This window comes from Motacilla alba, chromosome 9 (genome assembly GCF_015832195.1).
Source record: "Motacilla alba alba isolate MOTALB_02 chromosome 9, Motacilla_alba_V1.0_pri, whole genome shotgun sequence".
Taxonomy (NCBI): Eukaryota; Metazoa; Chordata; class Aves; order Passeriformes; family Motacillidae; genus Motacilla; species Motacilla alba.
The window spans coordinates 15,738,259-15,753,393 of NC_052024.1; the positions used below are offsets into that span (position 1 = coordinate 15,738,259).

Sequence of the window (15,135 nt, forward strand, 5' to 3'; positions counted from 1 at the left end):
GGAGAAAACAAGCATCGACCTCTCTAAATTCTTAAGGGCAGCTTTGTGGAAGAGCAGCTTGCATAAGTCACAGAGAGGCCCGGGAACCACAACAGATGCTGCCACCTCCCAGCTCTGCCCTGCACTGCAAGAGCCGTTATTTGCCTGCCCACGCACTTGCCATCACGAGTCAACAAACTCCTCGGATGCAAAACTCTTTATTCACCCCCATGGCCGTATCTGACTCCCGCCTGGGGAGGGAGGGACACAGGGGAAGATTACCCCTCAGGCAGAGGAGGAGAATGCCTGGAGATAGGCAGAAGACCAGCTTCCTGCTTCCCAGGGATTTCTGAATAGCGGTACATAGGGCAGCCTCTGCTCCAAGCAAGAAACTTGCAAGAAGCCTTGGGCTCCCGTGAGCAGCATCTCACAGGATTCACCCCAGTTCTGACCTCCAGCACTTTCTTCAACAATCATGCTTTGATAGTTGGCTCAGACCTGGGGCAGGGAAGCAGCATGGCCACTCCAGAGAGGATTGGGTGGAGGTAGAATACTGAGGCATACTGTAAAGGACAGACCTGTTGGCATCACTGCTCTGCCTCAGCCCATTCTCCCTGCCCTGAGTTAAAAGGCAGCACATGGAGCACAGCAGGATCCTTCCTCATCCTGTGGTACCCACCCCATGGCCGCAATAACACTGTGACCAGGACTGTTCATTATCGACTCCAGCAGCAGCATCTCTGTTGCTTTAGTCCTGATACGCTGGATTTTCCCAGAGTGAGGGGCTGGGGCAGCCTGTTTATGCCCACACCCCAGTGAGGAGGGACCCTGACCCTCAGCAGGGCTGTGATGGCAGCTGTCGAGTCCTCTCATCCAGGTGTTTCTTGCCACGCTCCGGTGTGACAGGCTTCTCCTCAGGGAAGATGATGGTGGCGTATTCAGTCTGCTCAACCGGCTGAGTCTTGGGGAGCACCGGGCTGCGCTGGTCCCGCTGAAACTCCAGCACACCATAGTCCACAGTGGATATGAACACCACGGGGGGCTTCTCTTCCTTCTGCAAGGTAACCCCATCGTGGTGGTTCAGCATCCAGAGGTACCCACCATCCCCAGCACAAGCCCATTCTTACAGCAAGTGCCAAAATCAGCTCTTAAGCATCATGGAAGAGTGAGAGCGATACACAGCAGAAAGATGCACAGACCTGGGGCAGAACATGCACAGAGGAACCACATAATGAGCCTTGGGGTCTCAGCTCTCTGCCTCTGCAGGCAGGCTGGACTCTCTGCCTGCCTGGCCATGGAAGGCAGGACTGCGCGAGGAGCCCCTTTCCATCGGGCTCCAAGGTGGCATAGTGTGCAGGAGAAGAGCCTAGGGATGAGTTTGCTCAGCCCAGAGAGGAGAGAGCAAAGGGCAACCTACTCACTGCCTTCAGCCACCTAATGAATGGGGCTGGAGAGAAAATGGAAACAGATCCCTCCTAAAGGTGCCTGGCTAAAGAGAGAAGAAAGCAGGCACCAGCTGCAGCAAAATAAATTTTAGCTTGATATATTGGAGGGAAACATCCTCCCATTCTCTACAGCAACACAATCCACTGTCAAAGAGAAGCCTGCTTTGAAGAAGAATTGGATTAGAGAGTCACATCCTATCTTGGGGAGTTTTATTTTGATTTTTGTGATGGGACTGTGCTGCTGCAGGTGCAGAAAAGCAGTTGTGCTGTGCAGAAAAGATCAAGCAGCAGCAGAGAAGACAGAAGAAGTGAGATGTGAAAGTTTTTTGTGAAAAGCTGATAAAGGACGGCCCAGCACCCTCCTCGCCTCAGCAATGCCATGGTGCTCTCCTGCAGCACAGCAGGGTGACAGAGGCGGAAAACTCACCACTGGCATGTTTTCACTCGGTGGTTTCTGCACATCTGAAAAGTAACACACTTGGTTAAAACAGGTTTGTGTGCCCAGCCCCACCAAAGAGCACTGGACACCACAATCTTTTCACCACACGTCCTCCTTGTCCATAGGGTCGAACACCTTGAGCATTACAAGGACAAGTGAGACACCAGCCCACAGTCTAGGGTTTAATTTGGGATTAGTGGAGTGCAGCAGAACTCTTTGTGAGCCCTTGGGTGCCTGTGGCGTGTCTGAGGTGATGCCCTGTGCTGCAGCAGGGTGAGGTGCTCCAAAGGTACCTGGGCAAGGTGCATGGGAGGGATTCAAGTGCACCATTAAGGCACAACACTAACGAGTGGTGTAGAGCCACTGCACATGGTCTGGGGGCTCTACAAAGGGCAAGCAGGGCTCAAAGCACCCCTCTCCCCCCAGAATGGAGATATCTGTCCCACACAGGTATGTCACAGCTGAGTTTAGCACCTTGAACCAGGCAACTGCAGACATCTGGTTGACCCAGGTCCCAAACTGGGTTTGCGTGGCCGCCAGGGGAATCATACCTCCTCTCCTGAATGTGAAGGTGAGGTAGCCGAAGATCAGCAGCACAACCACTCCAGCCAGCAGGAGGATGCCCAGGAGCATGACCTTGATGTGCTCTGAGGGGTTGCCTTCCTCCATTTCTGGCTCATCAGTAGCATTCACCTGGGGGGCTGCTGCAATAGGCATTCAACAAAACAGCAGGTCAGGACTGTAACGTGGCCTCTACAGTCCTTGTGAAAGGCAGCAGGGGAACATGGGGCTGTCCTCAGAAAGGGCGCAGTGCCAGGTAGGCTGTGGGAGTCCCATTTGTCCTCCAGGGTGCAAAGGAGACAGGACAGGGCACGGCTGTGCTCTCTTGACCCATGTCAGGTCCTCTGCCAGCAGGTTACTGCCTGCCTTAACCCCTGGTGCTACCACAGGCTTGGGACCCATCCCCATGAGCTCAGCCCACAAGCTGACCTGTGACTATCAGCTGGGACCGCTTGCTCTCCATCACTTTATCGGGCTCATAGAAGGTGATCAATCCACAATAGTAGGAGCCTGAGTCATTCTGGTGGAGGTTCAGGATCTGAATCTCAAAGACAGGAGTGTGGTTGACGAGCCGGTACTTCTCTGTCTCTGTCATGGGCTTGTATCGGCTGATCTCAGCAGTTTTTTGGGCTTGGCTGTGGTCGGTCTCCTTGTACCAATTGAGGCTGTACTCTGAACCAGAGTCATTCTCCATGGAGATATTGCAGAAGAAAGTGGCTTTGTCACCTTCAGGAAGAGTTAACACTGCTGGGGAGATGGTCACTGTTTGGGAGAGAAGATACAAGGAGCAGACGGTTACAGCAGGCACAGGTCTCAGAAACAGCCATGCCCCTGAGTGGGAGCCAGGGATGCAAGCCCAGTCCACATCATCACTCTGGGACATGGGCAGATACATCAATCCATGTCTGTCCCATTCCAAAAGTATGCCTGCTGACTGGAGAGGGACTCTCAGAGGTAGCAACTGTACTGTGAAATGGTTTCAGCAGACCAAATTGTGCTCTGGGCTACCTAAAATTAACACTGAACACCTGTGCCGGGGAAAACAGACTTTGGGGGTTGTATTATTTTTAAATATATGCTGTATGTTCATGTGTGAGTCATCATCTCTCCAGCTGAGGTTGACTCTGAAAGTGAGCAGAAGGACAGAGTCCCAGGTTGGGGCAGCGTCCTGCGGTGCAGCCCATCACATGCCTGGCTGCCTGCTGGGATGCTCTGGCTCCCTCCACTACACAGTGCTGGGAGCTCAGAGCAGGCAGGGGCTGCCCCGGCACAGTATTTGTCATCTCCAGCCTGAGACCACCTGACAGGGCAGAACAGCCTGGAGCTTACGGTGCCATCCCTTTCCAGGAGCCTGTCCCCTCCTTATGTGGGCATGGGCAGCCAGGTCCTGGGGCTCCAGCTGGGCTTGCCAGGCTGTTCCCAACACAGAATCCAGCCAGCCACATCCACAGGCTCCTCTGCTTTAGCACCAGCCCTGATGCTTCACCTCATTTCCCTGCCCATTATCCCAGTGGGTTCATCCCTCCTGCACGGTGGGAATGCTGCGAACACGGGCCAGGCACACAACGTCCTGCTTCAGCCAGTCCCACGCAGCAGAACAGCTGCTGTAATTATTTCTGTTCAGAACGATGAAAAGTGGGAAGAAGCATTTTTCACATGGGTCATCCAACCAAGCTATTCAAAGCACCATGGCTTTGAAAAGTCTCTGTCAAAGGAAATTTGCCTTCCCTTTCCAGAAATCACCACCTATAGCAGCCCCAGGCTTGCACACAGAGTCAGAAAGTCCCTCCCATCCCTCCAACTCTGGTCTGAGGCCATAGGACCATAACCTCAGCATCACCAACCAGAAATGGAACAGGGAAATTCTGTGAATAAATACAAGATCAGATGGAAAACTGGGCTGAGAAATGGGGGTTGAGACCAAACAGGAGAAGGGAAGAAGTGCCCCAGTTCCCACAAGCAGCACTGGCTGTGGTGGTGTCCACACCAAGAGATGGAATTTCTGCCATGTTTTGGATTTCTTGTGTTTAACAGGAAATATCTGGCAGATTCAGGGCTTTATTTCCTACTAGTGCCGCTGCCAACAATGAATGAAGCGTTCGGAGGACTTCTGAAAGTAGATGTTGGGTTTACATGTTTTCCTGTATCTTCCCACCTCTAGAGGTAACATCTGCTCCAAGGGACACCCAGCTCTCTGCCCACCCTCAAGGCAAAAACCACATGAATCCACCAAAGAAACAGTGGGCTGGAAGGAAAGGGAGACATAGCTTCATCAGAGCTCTCACTCACCCTGCCCAAACTCACACCTTCCCTTCAACCTCTCCTTCCTCCACAAAGTTCACCCAGAGCAAGGAACCTGGATCCTTCAGGATCAAGTCCAAACCAGGAGTTGCAGCCCAAGGGCGCAGACTGAAGCCATGAGAGAGCTAGAAAGAAAACCCCACACCCCACTGGCAAACCCGTAAGCTCAACACCAAACTCCAACCACCCTCACTGTATCGCAACACAGCTCTGGTGTTAGCACTGTGAGCTGGGGACCTGTCCCCTTCTCCATCCTTTAATCCCATTTCTGCCCCAAGAATCCCCGAGTTCTTTGCTTCAGCTGCACATACCCAAAAGCTTTGGAGTTTCTGCCTTCTCGATGCCAGAGCTAATTTTTAACTACAAAGCTCCCAGCCCTTAGACATTTTCCACCAGCATCAAACGACATGGCCATACCAGTGAGCCCGCCACACTCCTGTACCTACCCTGGCGGCAGCACGTCAGCATTGGCCCACAGCAGAGCAGGATGGCACAGAGGTCAACCAGGGCCACCTCCACATTGCCCCACAACTTCTTTGAGGCACCTGGAGCCATGCTGAGCCGCCGTGTCCCCTGCCCAGGCAGGCGGGAGGTGCTGTGCCGTGTGCGCTGTGCCGCTCCTGGCTCTCTCCGTGCTTCCTTCCCCGCAGCGGCAGCTTGTTATCTGTCGTACACAGCAAGGGCTGGGTGGAAATGAAACGTACCCATCTCTGCCCCAGAGGGAAACCCGGGCTGCCTCCCGCCCCCAGCTTCCTCCCCACAAAGGCAAGGATCAGCTGAGCCAGACCTGGCCCCTTCCCCTCCCTATGTGCTCCTGGCATGTTCCCATGCAGGTACCCAGCTACCAAGCAGTGGGGACAGGCATCTCTGAGCCTGCACCCTTTCTGGGGAAAGCTTCCAGGGGTGGAGGAGGCAGGGACCACAAGAGACTTGTCCTCAGCTCTGAGCCTGACCCATAAGTAAAAGTCATCTTGGGTTCCCAGGCATCCACAGGTGCTCCCACTGGGTGCCCGAGGCAGTGGGGTTGTGGGACATGTGGCACTGGGTAGACAGGGTCTGAGAAGCCATGGGACACCTATTGGTAGGCTGCTTCCACCAGGATGGGATAGGATGGGAGATGAGGAGGAGGGGGAGAAGGAGAAGCCTTGCCTCCTTCAGTGTTTTTCTTCTCAGATTTGAAGAGAGCAAGCACAGGTGCCCAGGGTGCTGTTATTGGGGCAGAAGACTTGTGTAATTTTTTGCCATCCATGCTCCCCTCTCACCACACTGACTAATACAGGCATAGGAAATAACCAGCGGTGAAAGCACGCTCCTCCACTTCTCTAAAACACAGCCTAGGTGCCCCGCAATTTTGGAAAATGTCAGGGGAAAATTAGTAACTGAAAATTAATAAGAAGGATGTAATTCTAATGATGACTTCATTATTTTTCCAAGCTTCCACAAACAAGCTGTGGGGCTGGGGCTTGCTCACGTCTCACTTTCAAATGTGTCCCTGGCAGGTGAGTGGGCTGGGGCAGCCACCCCTAATTTCATAGAATCATGAAATCATAGAATCATTAAAATTGGAAAAGACCTCTAGGACCATGAGGTTCAGCCATTACCACCATACCACACGGATGGCCACACTGGGATGGCCAAAGAGGGGGTTCTGAGCTGAGGCAGACAGGGCTCACCCTGGGAGGGTGGCTGAGTCCAGCCTGTCCTGGTCCTCTTTTCCAGTCTCCTCCTGACATTGCAGCATCACTCCTTTCTCATGAGCTGCTGGCACTGCTTGAGTTGCAGAGCCAGGCTGGGTGCTGTGACCACCTTGTCACCTCTCTACACCACCTAGCCAGAGGCCACCATGCTGCCTGGACAGGTGGCAAAGGAAGTGCTCTCCATCATGTACAAGGGTGCATGTGGGTTTTGACTTGGGCATCTCCTCTTCCTTCAAAATTTCCTGGATTCCCACTAAAAAAACCCTGACTAAACTAAACTAAACTGAACTGAACTCCAGGAAAAAAGGAAACTGACAGCAAGGACACTTTTCCATCTTGAGGATTTCTGTCCCCAAATGGTGACACCAGGCACTTGAGCCAGGTGTGGGGAGGCTTGTTTGGCACTTGCCACATGTTTTGGTTTCTAGAGGTGGAAGATGTAATGGGTATCACCACCAACATCACAACTCAGCAAGGCAGGGATAGGCAGGAAAAACTGGCTCATCCTCCCCACCCCATGCAGCAGCAGCGGAGGGCTGATTAGAATCATAGCACGAATTGCTCAAACTTTCCAATGCACACTTGAAATAGGTATAAACTGGTACCCAGGGCGGGGAGGCTGCTGTGTCCACAAGAAACCAACAATGGCAAGATGCCCTTTTCTCTGAAACAAAAACCAATGGTGGTGAAAAGAATAAAAGAAAAGATCAAGCTACTAGGAAGCTGCTGTGGAAGAAAGTGAGGTGAGCAGCAGTGCCAGCCTCAGGTGTCAGCATTGCATCGGAGCACGGCCCCAGCCCCACAGCAGCCCTGGGCTTCAGGCAGGCTTTGAGCCCTGCCTGCACCCTGCCAGACCAGCACAGCTTACCCTGGCTCCTCCACCAAGCTCTTCAGCATGAAGGAAAACAGCCTGGCTCCAACCATGATGCAGCTCCCTGCTCGTGCTGGTAAATCTGCTCCAGCCCAGTGCGGTAGATGGTACATCTTGGAGTTTGCTGACGTGGTCATAAAAAGGTCCTTTGGTGCTTAAAAAAATATAAATTCTTTCTGTGAGTTGGAACATGGCAAATTGCATAGGACAGTCCTTTTCTATTTGGCCACCAACAGATGAAAATGAAGTCTAAACAGTAAGGACAAGCACAAATAAGTGAGAAGACAGTTTGTTCTTTAAAACTAAGAAACAACAACTTCAGCAAACACATGTCACACCAGTTCATGGGAGCACAAACGTCATAGTTTTTCTCCAGCCTGAAGCTGGTGAGTTCCATCAACACAGCTGAGACCCAGAGGAGGACCTGGTCTTCTGCAGCCATCACTGCTGGGGCACACAGCTGTCACCTGAGCACTCACCTCAAAGGGTAGAGAGTAAGCCCCAAAATGGTTTAAAAGCATCTGGGGTATTTAAGGAGCACTGAAAAATTGGAAGAAGAAAAAGAAAGCTGTGATCAAACATCCCTAATGGAGCTGACTGAAGCCCAGAGCTGCAGGACCTTGAAGTCCAGGGAAAGCATAGTTTCCCAGGTGAAAGAGTACAAACAAACTGCCACAAAAAGATGCTGAGGAAGAGAAGCCCACACGTTCCAAAGATCCTTCCCCCAACGGTTTAACTGAATTCACATCTGTGGGTCTGACCCAGGCGGGAGCCGAGTGGCTGGGGTGAGAAGAGGAAACGGTTAATAATGTTTGCAAATAAACACAGAGTCTTGAGGTCTTTCAGATACTTCTCAGAAATTATGAAGGTCTCTGTAAACGATTTGCATGAGCAGCAACATCTGACCCTGTGGGGACAGGCAGCGTCCTGTGGTTGTGAGTAAGCAGCGGTAAGCAGTAAGTACAGGGATGGAACAGAGATACAAAACTATTCCTTTAACAAGCAGAAACCTGCCGGGCCTGGGCAGAGCAATGGTAACTGTGATGGGAAGGTGGCACATAGGTATGGCAAGGGACCAATGTCACCTCCAGCATGGCAGTGAGTGTTCCTGCTGGCGGGCAGAGCTGACACCCAGCCCAGTGGTACTAAGGGCTTTGATGGTCCATCTCTAGCAAGAGGTGCTGGTAAAGTCTGTGGAAATTAGGAGCTGCTGCTGCTCAGGGTCTCAGCAACCCATCCATGCTCAGAGCAGGTTGGTGCAGGATGTGGCACCAGTTGGGATATGCCTGTGCATCCCAAGCAAAACTCTGGCAGTGGTACCCTTTTCCTCCTGGGGCAACCTCACACCTCCTGTACCCGAGGGACACCTCCAGGCACACCTATCCCTGTCACAGTTCATGGCCCCCTTCAGCCTCTCGTCTGTGGTAGCAGCACCACTCCGCAGCAGCACTGGCTGTGCCTTCACACTGTTTCCATTCGGAGCTGGGTGAGGCACACAGGGACCTTTCTCAGCCGTGTCATCCGCTGCACGTGGGAAGCACAATCGATCGCAAAGATCGCTGCTTCGAGATAACCTGCAGAGGAAACAGAATGTCAGCTTCTCAGCAGGGGCTTCAGCCCATGCAGCCTTCCCTGCGACACACAGCAGCTGTGGGCAGGGAAAAGGGCACAAGGGGTAGGATTTAGGGGAGCAAGAATTTTAGGCCTGTATGGAGGATTTAAGAAGTTGCTGGAGGAAAGGAGCAAGGCTGGGATCTCCTCCCTGCTGTCTGGGATGTGTTGTAAAGGGAGCCTCCAAGCCCTGGGCAAGGCTGAGTGCAGGGGCTGCTGCTGCTGGCTGGTTTGGGGCAAAGGGCGGCACTGGGGAAGCACCCAGTGAGGCCAGGCTGTCTGACCCCACTCTCTCCCCATCATACCTCCAGCCACACCCCAGGCAGCATCCTCTTCAAACCCTTTACTTACAGAATCACAGAATGAATCAGGTTGGGGAAGACCTCTGAGATCGTCACATCCAACTTATGACTCAACACCACCATTACAACTACAGTGTGGCATTGAGTGCCACATCCAGTCGCTCCTTAAACACCTCCAGGGACAGTGACTCCACCACCTGCCTAGGCAGTCCATTCCAATATTAATCACCCTTTCTGTGATTAAGAAATTCCTCCTAATGTCCAGCCTAAACCTCCCCTGGAACAGCTGTGCCCTCTCATCCTGTTGCTGGTTGTTTGGGATTAGGGGCTGACCCCTGCCTGGCTGCACCCTCCTTTCAGGGAGTTGTAGACAGGGATAAGGTCCCTCCTGAGCCCTCTTTTCTCCAGACTAAACAACCCCAGCTCCCTCAGCTGCTCAAGCAGGACTTGTGCTCCAGAGCCTTCCCCAGCTCCACTGCCCTTCTCTGGACTTGCTCCAGCACCTCAGCGTCTTCTACAAGCCATTGTAAAATTATACAATTATTACAGTTATTAAAATAGCCTGCAATTATTTAACACTTATTTACCAACTACTTCATTGTACAAGTCTTATTGAAAAAAAAAATTAAAAAGTTAACCTTTTATTTTCTCTCTCTTTTTTTTTTTTTTTTTTTTTTTTTTTAATACAAAATAATACCACAGGCTGTAGAAACAAGAAACACGAAACTCAGCACCACACACCGCGAAGCCGTAGGCCCGGGGCGCGGCGCGGTGACGCGCGGGGCGGGCGGCGGAAGCGGCCGCGGTTGTCCCGGTAACCAGCGCCGGGGCCTGCGGGGCCATGGGCGAGCTGGGCCCGGACGAAGCGGCCGAGAACACGTACAGCCTGCGGCCCGGCCTCCAGCACCGGTGAGGCCGCCGGGGAAAGAGGGGCCAGCGCGATGGGGGACTTTGGGCTGGGGCGGCTGAGCCGCAGTGGGAATGTGGGAGCTGCGGTGGGAATGTCGGGAGGGCTGGCGTGAGGCACTGGGGGTGTTGGGAATGGGGAGCACCGAGGGCTTGGGGGCCACCGGGCTCCCAGACCAGCTCTGACACCCACTCGACTGGAGGATGCTGCTGGAGGGGCAACTTCCAGTGGGGCTGGTTTCACCCCTCTTGATAGGTGTTTGGCTTTTGGCAATATCTCCATTTTAGCAGGGTTTTTTTCCCCTACGGTTTGTCATCTGTCATTTTTCTCTAATACATGAAAGCTACATTTTCCGAGGTGGCATTTGGCATTGCGTATGTTTCTACACATTGTGTGAACTTTCTGAGCTTTCTGTTGCACTTTTCTTTTTCTTTTTTTCTTTTTTTTTTGTTGCCATGATAGGTTTAAGTCATCCACAGTGAAAGAATGCATCCGCGCAATACTAAAGGAGAAGCTGGCCGATGTACAGTACATCCCAGAAGAAATGCCTGAGCTTACAAGGTCTTTATCAGACACAATAAAAGACAGACTGAAAGGTAAGGAGGTTTGCTGGGGATATAATTTCTTTTCTTGCTGTGTCCTTTCCCTTTTAACAAGATCCCTCTTTCTTCCTTTATTCTTGAAATGTATTCCTGCCCCGTTGACTGACTCAAGTCTGCTGGTATGAAGCAATCTGTCCTATATATGTACATTCCTTGCCTGCAGAACTGGAGATCTAATTCAAGCAGACAAGATTTGTTTTCATATAACTTGGCAGGTGTGTGATGTCAAATTTGGAGGGTCTGCAGGGGTAAAGCAGTTGCACTAGAGAGACGAAAGAAGTGAACTTTCATTGCTTTTTGATTCCATAAACAGAACCATTCCTGCTCTTTTTCTGCTGTGAGTTAGATCAGAGCTGGAATAGTAGTGGAGATCAGAACAAGGCTCAGGGGGCACAGGGAAGGGGGAGAGAGGAGCAGTCAGCCAAGGAGGGGTGTGACTACAGCCTTACAGCTCTGGAAAAAGGTTGTGCTGCTGCACAGGATGCCCTCCAGCATTTTTGAGTTCAAGAAGAAAAGTGCAGGCACCAGCAGGTGTTTCCTGAGTTTTGTGCTGGAATAAGTATATGGATTTGTGTGCCGGCATGGACACTTTTCCCCTTCTTCCTGGGGACACGCTGGTGCTCCACCTGCTGGGCTGGCGTGACGTGGTGGCACAGCCGCGCGGTCACCCTCGGCAGGAGCCCTGGATTTATGCTTCTCCCAGAATGACACATCTGCTTTGAAGCCAGCAGCAGCTGCTGTAGTCCCTGCACGTGTTCATGCTGAGCTCCTCTGCGCAGGGCTTGGCTTCAGTAATGTGTAACCACAGTGGCAGCAGCCTGAAGCTAGGCTGGCCCGGGGTGGCCATTCTTATCAGCTGGCATCTCTGATAAGCATTGACAGTGTTGGATGTTAGCAGAGCCAGCGTGCTGTGTTCAATCCTCCAGTGGAAACAGGGTGCTGGAGTCGTCCCGGGACACTCCTTTGTTGAAGACAGGCATTGGGATCTATATTTGATTTCAAACATGCCTGTTCTGATTTGGCTTCTGGAACATTGCCATGGCCTGATTAGATTTGGCCTGTGCCCCAGAGGTACTTCTTTACTGTTGTGAAACAATAGTACATCTCTGAGGACACAAAAATAACTCAGCTATTATGTGGTCTTTTTTACCACTCGGGAGCATAGGAAACACCTGTGTGGCAGAAGAATCTCACAATACCTTTGCATCAAAACAGTTTTAAAATAAGACAGTTTTTTTTCAAATTGCATTTTGTTCACCAGCAGCCTTATTCCATGTGGCCAGTTCTTGAAAGTTGTCAAAGCAGAATGCTGACATACAGTGTAGCTGGTCAGGGGTGTCCTGTGCCTTAAGATGCATCTTTTGATGGATGCCAACTACCCTGTTCACCCTTCAACTCCAGCAAAACTGTGGTATTCCGTGCTAGGAAATGAAGCTTTGCAAGGCAGTCTGTCCACTTGGCTACTTGCATAGGCTTGTCCTGCCACTTGCATTGTAGCCAGGAATCTCTCAGGGTCGTATCTTGGGCTCGTATTTTTAAAAAGTTACTGCTCTCACTAATATTTTTTTTTTCTCTTCAGAGGAGGGATTTGACAGGTACAAGATGGTGGTGCAGGTTGTCATTGGAGAGCAGAGAGGAGAAGGAGTGAAGTAAGTTTTCCATCTTCTAATTGTATTTCTGGCATGTTTTTGGGGTTTAGGTGTGGTTTTTTTTTTTTTCTTTGGAAGCTGCTTCACACGTCCCTTGCTACAAAGATCTGTCTGCATACGATGAAGTGTAAATCACTTTCTTTTCTCTTTTAGTGGCAGCTTGAGTGCTTAGGTTGTGACTGGTTGAATTAGCCAGTGATAATTTGCTCTATAGTGGTTCTTAGCAAGCTGAAATGCTGAAAGTCATTTTTTGAGGAGTGTGGTAGAAGCATTTTGTGTTGTATTCATGATGAATTAGGGTACACCCCCCATCCATTCCCAAGGCCCTGGTGGAACACAAAAGCCATGGTAACTCACTTCTAAAGCCAGAAAGATTCCATAAGCACTTCATTTACATTTTTCAGAAGTTTCAATTTCTGTAATCCCCTGCAATACTGCCATGGGAACCAAGCCTAGACTCCCATGTGGGTGCTGAGCACTTGCAGTCAGCTCCAGATGCCTGCAGTCAGATGAAAGAATTCCTCTTGGCTGCAGTAGTTGGGCTGTAGCTTTCCATTACTCGTGGGTAGGGAGAAGACAAAAGGGAACAGCTCACGAGGTTTACGTGCTTTATCTGCTGGGCTTATCTTTATTATTGTGGCTGGTACTCCAGCAGAAGATAAGTGCAGCAGAGCTGTAATCAGATCTGCTCCATCCCTGTTCTGGAGGTCAGAGAGGAGTACCTGTACCTGCTGCTCAGGCTTTTGTTAGGAATGTCTGTCTGCAGGCAGGCTGCTCCACAAGCACCGTGCCAGGGTGAACAGTTCAGTGTTCAGGTGGTCTGATCAGAAATGTGAAGTCCATCCACACAGGCTGGCAGAGCACTTGGGGAAATTTTCCAGTTTGCAGCAGACAGGAGGCAAGACTGAAACACAATCAGTGACATCCTTAATGCAAAATACACCTTAGTACAGTCATTCATACATTGTGGACTGTGCCCCAAGAGGAATCCTGTCAGCTGAGGCTCATTGGGGCAGGCAGGGAGTGGGACACTTGCAGCAGAGAAAAGGGAATGTCAGTGCCTTTAGACAAGGCAGCAGCAAGGTCTCTCCTGCGATATTCTGTTATGGTCTGGTTGTTTGTGCTCAGGATAGGGCTTGGGTGTAGAAGTCCATCAGGATAGTCAGGGAGCAGAGGGTGTAGATACGAAAAGACTTGAAGAGGTCGTGGTCTTGTAGCATGGCATCTGCCAAGGAATACGATAGCTCCCTATAAATAAGTTGGGAGTATGTACCATGAGGGTGCAGGAGGTGAAGGACAAGAACAAATAAGCTAAATTAGCCACTGATATGCATAGGCCAGAAGTCAAAGATTCTTCAGCACCATCGCAATGAGGTTTCAAGCCCTGCTGCACAGTGAAGGTGGCAGGGTTGAGAGCTGATGAGTTTGAAGGTGGAGCACATACAGAGGGGATTACAGCATGTGGTAAAATTCAGCAGCAGAAAACTAGGCTTGGGATTCAGGAGCATACTTCCCAATTCCATGACCTTTAAAGCAAGCTCAGTTTTGTTTTCAAGGGAAGTATCTGTGATCACTTAGGTCATTACACATGAACTCTGGGTAATATCCCTGTCTGGCTCTTTTGTCTAGCATGGCTGCACGATGTTTCTGGGACGCTGACACTGACAGCTGTGCTCACGACGTGTTCATGAACGTAAGTATGGGCTGGATTCTCATGGGAAGTGCAAGGCTACTTGCTTTTGTATGAGGCGCAGAGTGACCTTAAATATGGAGCAGAAAAGAAACAACTACTAGAAAGAAGGAATCAAGATTATTGAAACAGCCTGATTTACATCGTTGTTCACAAAACATACTTAGCTATAACAGCCAATACAGTAAAAGTTCTCCCCTGAGTAGGTGACACAGTACAGTACCTAAGTCATTGTAGTCACACCATTTTACTGGTGGGGAGAGAAAGCACAAGAGACAAAGTCTTTTCTTACATACTTTGCTGAACTGCACTCTTGGAGCATGGCTGAAATCCAGGACTGAGGCAAAGTCAAGGTTTTACTTAATTATTATTTTATTTTAAATTGACACCTAGATACCTGTGGGTGTGTGGATGGACAAAATTGAGGCACTTCTGACATTCAGATGCACTGACCTGGGTTACACCACAAGTGAGGTGAATAAGAAACTTAAAAGACAGAAAATTGCTATATATTACTATACAGTTATGTTCTGGTCCAAATATTCCCTGAGGTTTGCCTGTTCCACTAGACTAGCAAAAAGCTTGCCTTGACTAACACAGAGCCTTTCTCTGTTTTCCCCAGGACAGCCTATTTTGTGTGGTGGCTGCATTTGGCTGCTTCTACTATTGAAGGTGACAAACATTGCTCAGAAGGATGGACGTTGGGGAGAATGCTTTGGAGTATTTTTTATTTAAATGCACAAGAGCATCATATTCTTCCTTTGATACATAACACAATTAACAGCTCTATGAAGCATGTCCTACACCTGATCTACACACTACAACATTCCCTCTTCCTTGTGGATATTGATACAGCTTTAAGCACAATATTGATATTATTATTATGTCCTTTATTTAAATGGCCCTTTGTTTTTTATATAGTGTTGGTTTTGTCCTAAAAGTGTATTGCCAATAGCCACTGCTTCTAAGGCAAACTCAACTTCTGTCTCAAAAGGGTTCTGTTACTTTTATTTTTATTTCTATGAAATTAATGAAGTATTTATAAGAAAAAAGAAACCATAGTAAATCTATGTATTTAATA

At 50.1% G+C, this 15,135-nt stretch overlaps 2 protein-coding genes across 3 annotated transcripts; one reads left to right on the forward strand and one right to left on the reverse strand.

Moving 5' to 3' along the window:
• Positions 1-9: 9 nt before the first annotated feature.
• Positions 10-7,416, reverse strand: PDCD1 (programmed cell death 1). Of its 2 annotated transcripts, XM_038145924.1 has the most exons (6): positions 7,291-7,416; positions 5,172-5,389; positions 2,854-3,186; positions 2,415-2,567; positions 1,852-1,886; positions 10-1,033 (listed from the first exon to the last, which is right to left on the reverse strand). In XM_038145924.1, the coding sequence occupies exons 2-6, from the start codon at positions 5,278-5,280 to the stop codon at positions 815-817; spliced, it is 849 nt and encodes a 282-aa protein (XP_038001852.1). In that variant the 5' UTR covers positions 5,281-5,389; positions 7,291-7,416; the 3' UTR covers positions 10-814. The 2 variants fall into 2 exon arrangements, with proteins under 2 accessions (XP_038001852.1, XP_038001853.1); XM_038145925.1 differs by lacking the exon at positions 7,291-7,416 and having other exon boundaries at positions 10-1,030; positions 5,172-5,429.
• Positions 7,417-9,987: 2,571 nt separating this feature from the next.
• On the forward strand, positions 9,988-15,135 carry DYNLT2B (dynein light chain Tctex-type 2B). The gene is made up of 5 exons (XM_038146561.1): positions 9,988-10,115; positions 10,576-10,709; positions 12,295-12,364; positions 13,994-14,057; positions 14,677-15,135. The coding sequence occupies exons 1-5, from the start codon at positions 10,048-10,050 to the stop codon at positions 14,722-14,724; spliced, it is 384 nt and encodes a 127-aa protein (XP_038002489.1). The 5' UTR covers positions 9,988-10,047; the 3' UTR covers positions 14,725-15,135.